This window comes from Arachis ipaensis, chromosome B04 (genome assembly GCF_000816755.2).
Source record: "Arachis ipaensis cultivar K30076 chromosome B04, Araip1.1, whole genome shotgun sequence".
Lineage (NCBI taxonomy): Eukaryota > Viridiplantae > Streptophyta > Magnoliopsida > Fabales > Fabaceae > Arachis > Arachis ipaensis.
Window position 1 is genome coordinate 10,245,926 of NC_029788.2, and position 8,595 is coordinate 10,254,520.

General features: G+C 28.1%; 1 protein-coding gene and 1 long non-coding RNA gene across 2 annotated transcripts; one reads left to right on the forward strand and one right to left on the reverse strand.

Annotated features, from left to right (window-relative positions):
• Nucleotides 3,627-4,458, forward strand: LOC110270895. Its single transcript, XR_002360641.1, has 2 exons — nucleotides 3,627-3,972; nucleotides 4,395-4,458. It is a non-coding gene; the product is annotated as an uncharacterized LOC110270895 (long non-coding RNA).
• LOC107636020 (peroxidase 53-like) lies at nucleotides 4,042-6,549 on the reverse strand. The gene is made up of 4 exons (XM_021120716.1): nucleotides 6,278-6,549; nucleotides 6,000-6,191; nucleotides 5,751-5,916; nucleotides 4,042-4,443 (listed from the first exon to the last, which is right to left on the reverse strand). The coding sequence occupies exons 1-4, from the start codon at nucleotides 6,494-6,496 to the stop codon at nucleotides 4,097-4,099; spliced, it is 924 nt and encodes a 307-aa protein (XP_020976375.1). The 5' UTR covers nucleotides 6,497-6,549; the 3' UTR covers nucleotides 4,042-4,096.

Below are 8,595 nucleotides of genomic sequence, written 5' to 3' on the forward strand. Positions count from 1 at the left end.
AACAAAAACTATGTTAATTTATTTATTTATAATATTGATTTAGTTTTTCACATGAAAAAGGTGTTGTTCCTTAAATTAATTAATAGTAATAAAACACTATTGGTAAAAATATGTGAATTGTATTAGGATGACTTTTTTGGATTATTATATAAGATTAAATCATTTTTATAAAATGTAGTTATAATATGGTAAATTTTATATTTATTCGTATAACATTCCTTTTAATTGAAAAAAATTGCATTTTTTAGAATAAAAAAAGAAAGAAAACATATTGTATTTTAGAGTCTTGCTATCATATATTTTAAGAACACATTATAAATGAAAATATTTTACTAAACTATTAAAAACATAATTTATTTTATATTTTTAGTGCATTAAAAATAAAAAGTTTAAGTAATTTTTATTATTATACTATTAAAATATATTTTTAAAACACAAAATAGTTAATTCATATATTATATTCATAACAAGAAATAAATAATAGGTGAAAGTAATTAATATACATTTAACAAGAACAAAAATAGTGCATGCTGTATTCCTCATTAACAGTAACACTGTTTAATTTTGTGTAAAGTCTGGTGGGTCTACATCTTACATTTGTGCCTATAATCTTATAGCATATGAGGATGAGTAGCATATACTCCAAAAATAGTTTTAAATCTAACATTGAGATTTGAGATGCCTTATTCTAATTTTTAAATAATTGTTTTATGCCACATAAAATTATATTCGACCTAAACATGATGGGGTGGGTTCTGTAAGACTCGAGTTTTCGAAAATTAAATAATTAGTTATTTATGAGTTATTATATTTGTTGAAATTTTATTTAGTTAAAAAAATTATTTTTAACAAAAATAATTAAATAGAATTTTATGATTAATGAAGTTTAAATTAATTATTATTATTATTATTATTAAAATCTTTTTTTGAAATTTTCTTATAAACTGAAACGCGATATCGACCTAAAGGCTCAATATTAAATAGTAAATAAGGAGAACAGGTTAGTAACTCCTTACTTTTGGTACGATCATGACGTGTTGAGAGTTAGGGTGTTACATTATGGTATCAGAGCAGTTCGTTCCCGTTAGAGCCTTGGGAATGGACTGACTATGCTTTACTGCATACTCTGAGTGTTTGTCATGCAGTAGGACTTGTCCGACTGACAAGAGTTTGAGTTTCAAATGCATGATTGTCTATTGATTAATTCTGTTAGTCAACTGTTGCATCTCTCATGGTATTAGGTCTGGCCAACTTAATACTAATGATTCATGTATATGGAAACACTAATGGATTATCATAGACGAGATAGAAGTAATAGGTAACGTGAATCATGGGGTTTGAGAACGTTAGAAGTAAAGTTTTAGGAAAACGTATACTCCTTATTCGTGCTAAAGTAGTTTAAAGTCATCTCTTCCTTGCTTGCTTGCAGAGAAATTTTTGTTTCGAACTTCTTTCTTGAGATATGTTTTGAATAACTCCCGACCATATCTTGTCATTTATAAGATATGATTTCCTTCACCTGAACTGGACATGCCAAATCTTTTTCTTTCTTTTTTTAACGTTTTGAAAGAGAAGTTGATGCAAACCTTTTCTATCTTATATCAATTTTCGAGGATGAAAATTTTTATAAGTGTGGTAGGATGTAAGACCCCGAGTTTTCGAAAATTAAATAATTAGTTATTTATGAGTTATTATATTTGTTGAGATTTTATTTAGTTAAAAAAATTATTTTTAACAAAAATAATTAAATAGAATTTTATGATTAATGAAGTTTATAAATAGTAAATAAGGAGAACAGGTTAGTAACTCCTTACTTTTGGTACGATCATGACGTGCTGAGAGTTAGGGTGTTACAGGTTCAGCTCTGCTAGGGCTGGGAGGGGGTGGGTTCGGCGCTGCTGATAGTGGGAGGGTTTTTTTTTTGGTTTATAAGGAGATTTAGAGTCCAAGAAACAAAAACTAAAATTTTAAACTGAAAATTATAGGAAGTTGTCTAATTTACTGACCCAAAAAAAATCTAGAGACTATACGGGATAATAAAACTCTTCTACTATCATCATTAATAATGTGTCTTAACTTAGGTGGGAGAAGATCAATAAAGTGAAATTCCAAAAAAAATTTTAGGTTATTCTTAGCAAGCCAATCTGCATTTCTATTGGCTTTTTTATAGACATGTTTTATATTCAACTATCAATCTCTCTTTACGATCTGACCGATGTTTCTGACCAGAGTCTCCGAATGATTCTAGATTTCTTTCTTCTTTTGCAGAATTTGCAGCACTACTCTAGAATCTGTCTCTAAAATAGCTTTTTGAATCCGGGGGGTTTGACGCTACTGGGAGAGTGGGAAGGGTTCCTTTGAATGCGGTAAGTTAGGTTTAGGGAAATGTTATCTGATTTGGGGGTGGGGTAATGAGGTTGGGCTAATGGTTTTGTTAGGGGGAACGCTTAGCTTAGTGGTAGACTAGTAGACTTAGCGAGAGTGATTTTTTGTTTTTTAAACGAGAGTAATTTGAATTTACTTAAAGTGAGTTGGAGCGTTGGTTGACCCAACAGGATCTTGTGTTGTGCGTTTTGGTATGGGTTGGGGCTGTCCGGCCCACATTGCAAGTTTGTAACCAAAAGAATACCAAAAAATATTGGGTTGCTGCTTGCTTTGGTTATGTTATTCAGGAAACAAAATTTATTCATGATGAAAAATTGATAAATGATAATGCTACTTTGATTGAAAACAAAAACAAATTAAAAAAAAAATATTATATTGATATGATAATATTTTTTCTTATTACATTATACAAAATTAAACTAACACTTTGCATTTTTATTTACATTTACTTAGTTTTTTTAAATATTAAGAAAATTATTAATGTTAATTGTGCTTTTAATCATTTTGGATCTGACTCTCATAGTAGGCTAATGCATGAACAAATTTATTTTTGTTTTTTTATAGGTAAATTTTCATATTATGAATATTTATGAATAGAAAAAATAATTTACTCTAATGAATTTTATGATATTTTTTGAGCTAGAAACTGATCGTAGGCATGACTCAAACCGATGTGTTTGAAATGCAGTATTGGTTCATATCATGCGAGTTATTTAATTCATCTTACTAAAAAATTACCATATTTAGCACAATAACATTTAATAAGATCGTTATTTTGATTCATCGAAAAAAAAAAAAAAAAAAAAAAAAAAAAAAAAAAAAAGGTGTTAATGACTACAAGATTATCCACGTACAATGATTTTGAGGACTTCTCATATTAAATGAAATTTGGTTAATAACAATAAGTAATTTTGTACATTCCATTGGTAATGTTTGATAATAATTAGTATTACAAAGTATAGGTGAGTATAAAGTATGTGTGATTAATATTAATGTGGAAATGGAGATATAGTTAATTACTTAACTTCAGACATACGAAAATTAACACTTTTTTGGCTAATCATGACTATAGCGCAGATAGATTTTTTTTAAAAGATAGGGTTATCAATTTATGTTACTAGTTTTCTTGGTGTAAAGAGTTTGTAAAGTGCGTTGTGGACTTTTAGAAACTAACCCAATAGAAAAAGATCAAAGCCGAGTCTATATTGGGCCGAATCCGGTCTGCCATTTTTTCTATTTGAATAAAATTATCATTTGAATTTGGGATGGGCCCAGTTGCCAATTTGAGAATATTATTTTGGGTATATTGAACCACAGCGAAAATTTGAAGCCCTTTCCTTGAGCTCTCGACTCTCGTGGCCACTTATGGTACAGCGAATAGAAGCTTCTAGCAATGGCCATGGCAGAGCACTGCATCTCAGTTTGGAAGGGATGATCGTAATCTTCGACGCACCAGATCCAGATGGAGTCCTAGCATAGTTGCAGGAGCAGCGTATTGGAGTGGGTATTGGCGGTGGGTGAATGAGGATACCATTCCAATGATGAAAGATGAAGCATGAAGCCGGAGAAGAAGAAGAGTTTTCTCAGGTTCAGATAGTTCCAAATGATAATGCTTTCTAAATATTATATTGATATGAGAATATTGTTTCTTATTACAATACGCAAAGTTAAACTAAAACTTTGCTTTTTTATCTATATTTACTTAATTTTTCTAAGTACTAATAAAATTACAATGCTTTCTAATGATTCCTTGTTTACCAACAAGGACTTCAATCAAACTCATTTTTATCATGGAGGCTTTAAAAGCCTCAAAAAACAGTGTTTGATTGGAAGCCAACAGATTGATTGCATTGATTGTCTGTGCACCCCTTGTATCAAACAGCACTTGATCGCTGTTAAAGGGTCCATCACCACGCTGAAGATTTATATAATAATTATTATCAAACTCAAAAGCAGTTATCTGGTCCAAATTTGTGACATTTTCTCCCTTTGACCCATTATTTTTGCAGTTTCGGCGACGGGAAAGTGTACACCGTCCTCTGCCAATTGTGTGAGCACCTGAAGAAGTGAAAATAAAAAATATTAGAAACATAAATTACCAAATAATTAAAGAGAAATTCTATGCTACTGATAGTGAAAATCAACATGTGATGCTGTCACTAGGTGTTACTGTAAAGTTGCTGTGTGCATATGTATATATATATATAGTTATCTCGTAAACAAAAAATAAATTCATTTAAACTGAGAAGATTAATAAAGTAAAAAAATAAAGAATTAATTATTATTAAGTTTGTGATTTTCATATGTAAGGATAATTAAACTCCTCACTTTTTAAATTAACCCATCTTCATTTATTTTGGAGAAGCTAGTTTGATTCATAGACAAATAATGCTACATTTTTCTTATTTGATAATTATGTTTAGCAATATCCTTTTTTTAAAAAAGTGAATAAAATAAGTTTTTGTTGTATACATAACTAGCCTATTATATTATCAAGAAAAAAACAGAATATTGGAAAACATTTTGGTTGTACCAACCTTTTGTGGATCATCTCTTGTACTAATTTGTTGTTTCTTTTAACAGCTATAATCAATTATTATGTGAATCATTGTTTCTGAATTATTTAAAGATGTGTGTGCATCCATAAATAGATATATTTCTATTGTCTATACTCCATATATAAAGGAAAACTTATCTTTTTAATCTAAAATGAAAAGGTACACAATAACATGCACAAATTTAATTTGTTGTTTGAATAAAGAGTTAGAGATACACAAGTCTTAACATATATAATCATGTCTGTTTATTCAAAATAAATGGATACAAGCAACTACTCTGATTTTAGCAATGATGTAAAGACATCAATCTCTTCAGTTAAAAAAATGGATATATCATTAGTATTGGTTGTACCATTATGAAAAATCATCTTTACTTTTCTCAAAGTATGATAATCGGGTGCAGTACCATTTAAAAGAAATTCTATTTTCAAAATTTTAGTGTAATTCATTTGTAATAAGCCACTGAAATTATTAACAGCAGCATTTATATTCAGTGGCACATTAATCACAAACTTATACTCATTATTTATGGAGTAGTTTTTGCGCTTCAACGCCTTCTTATAAAAAAAATCATAAATAAATCATGAATAACATTTTTAGCACAATCTACTTTATATATGGTGTAATTTATTAGTTTCGTTTATATAATTTAAAACGTGGCAATAGCACCACATTCCAACCGCACTACATACTGTCCGCATGCATGATGATTATAACAGTCACCATAGACTTACCCATAATTAAAACAGTTATAAACTCATTCGTATAATCAAATTTTAAAATTTATAAGAAAGGTTGAAGATAAACCTGAAAGTGCCACTAAATCATTCATATCAAGACCCTTTTTCTGAAATGCCGAAATGAGCTGAGGGAGGTTGGATTTTGGACCAGGAATGTCCGAATTTGCCAAGTCGAAGCTTGCTGTTTCACTATCTCTTCTGCCCAAGGGAACTTGCCAAGTTGGACCATTTGACTGTCAAATCAAGATAGTTAAAAAAAATGAATAATGCACACTAATCAATTGAGATGAACATGCAAATTAAAAAGAAAGTTTACCATCTCCGAAGACACTTCGGCAGCAAGTGCGACAATATCAGCGCAGGAAACAACCCCAGGACAAGCTTTCTCGATATTTTCCTTAATCAAATTGATCACATCCAACCTACGAATGGAGTCCAGATTCGGCGCTGCAAGTTGTTCGCTTCTAATAGAAGCGGTATCATTTAACAAAATTGATCCATCACACCCCTGCATACATACATATCCATGATTAGAATCTTTCTACAATAATTTACGATAATAACATAGAAATTAACACAATTTTGTATACTTACTTGGACGAAGCAATCGTGGAAATGAAGTCTTATCAAGCTGGCGAAAAGCCGCTCATCTTTTCCAGGCCCCTTCGAAACATTAAGAAGAACTTGTCGTACAGTTGACTGGAGAGAGGGACATGTATCTTTGTAAAAGAATGGATCTAATAATTGTGCTCTGGTGGTAGGAACCACAACACACAAAATCAAAGGGAATAAGAAAAGAAACAGAAACTTCATCTTGTATGATTGTATATGATAGAGAGTGTTTGAGCGGCTTTCTCTGCAGATACAACACCTCTATTTATACTAAAACTTTGACCATTCCTAAATATTTATTTTAACAGGTTTAATTATAAATATTAAATAATACCTTCTTATAAAGAGTGAAATAAACATTAAGTGTTAAGTTAGAGAAAATCAAAAGACACTTGTATAACTAAAACAGTAAAACTCTAGAAGTATCATTATACCATTTGTGGCTAAAAAAATAGAAATTAATATGCAACTTGGTTTAATGAATATTATTTTACAAAGTCTAATAATATACATGTGTAAGCTTGGAACGTTTAATTATAATATATTAAGAAGTAGAGTTTCATTTTAGATAAGATTAATTTAAATAAAATAATAATAAAAAAATATGCAAAAAAAATTGCAAAAATATTAATTTATAAAAAATATTTATTTTTTATATTTTTATATTTATTTTTAATTTATTCAATTATATGAAACACCCAAAAAAATAATAATAATCAAATATTATATATTGAGTAAGTAAATACAAACAATTATTCTCCAATTTTAGGTTTTACTATATATATTTGGTGGTCCAAGATTTGTGATTGTTTAGTATTAGCCTATTAGGTGCTTAGGTAGTATAGTTATATCTCATTGTTTTTTCTTATTTACATTGCATTTAAGCTAATTAAAATAAATAAAACCCAAAATCTGAAATCAATTACCAAATAAAACTAAAACCAAACTAATTAAACTACATCATAGCTTATTTTTATATAATCAGTTAATAAAAGTAATTTGTTCACGGAATTTTAAAATTAAAACATAAGCAGTTAAGTACCATATTTTTAAAATTTCAGGATAATAAATATCAAATTTCCATTGTTAAATTGGTTAGTGATTATGTTGGATAAATTTAAATAAAAAATAAAAATCATTCCACGATAATTTAGCATGATTTTGGATGTATAATTTTGTTGTAAGTTTCTTATGTTTTATTGATTTTATAAATTAAAATATACAATAAATATAAATATTATATATCTTGAGTAAATAAACACAGAATTATTCTCCAATCAAAAGGTCTACTCTATATTTGGCAGTCCAACTTCTAATTTTATCTTATCTTGTATGAGAAGTTTTCTTGTAAATAGCAAGTTTGTTGTTTATATAATTGTATGACATTTTTTTTTGAATATTTACGTGACTTGCTTTACATATAGAAGACTAGAGGAGCTATTTATAAGAAAATTGGAACAAGGCTGTTCCTATAGTACTACATGCTAAAGGAATTAATTTTGTCGTAATGTACATATATATACATATTCATAATTATAATTACTTAGAAATTTTCTTCGTATTGCTATTTTTTTCTTTTACAGCCTACTTAATTACTATTATTGTTGAATATAATTAATTAAAAAATGCCCTCCAAGTGCAGCTGTTAGTAACATATTAACATGTATTCAACACATTCATAAATACATATCTTTAATAAAGTAACAGTAATTAATAGGGTAAGAAACAAGATCATGAAGATGATCAAATGCACATATATATAGACAAGAAAGCGGAGTGTTGGAGTAATTGCAATTATATTTGAAATATTTATGTTAAAGTTAATACAATTAAAATGCATAAATGATCATATAATACATATTAAATATATATTTTAAAATTATAAAATATTTTTTAACCTTGCATATCAATAAAATAAAATAAAACAATTTTTCACATCCTTATTAATTATATCCGTTGACCGTTCTCTTTTTATTTTGTCCTTAGTTTTTCACTTTTTCCATATATATATAGCCATTTTATAAGAAAACTTGTCAGCACTAGCTAGCATTTAAAAAAGGATTAATATTCCATAATTGGTATAATAAGGTGTAATCTCACATTAATATATGCTTTTAAAAATCAAAATATTAATAACCAGGCTAGAAGTCTATGTATGTCATTTAATTTCATGATAGGTAAGTTTTATTATGTACAATAAATAAATGAATAGATAATAACATTAAAATTTAAGTAAAAACAGTATTACACATGGCAAAAAAAATAAATGAATAGATAATAACTTAACTCCTTAAAATACA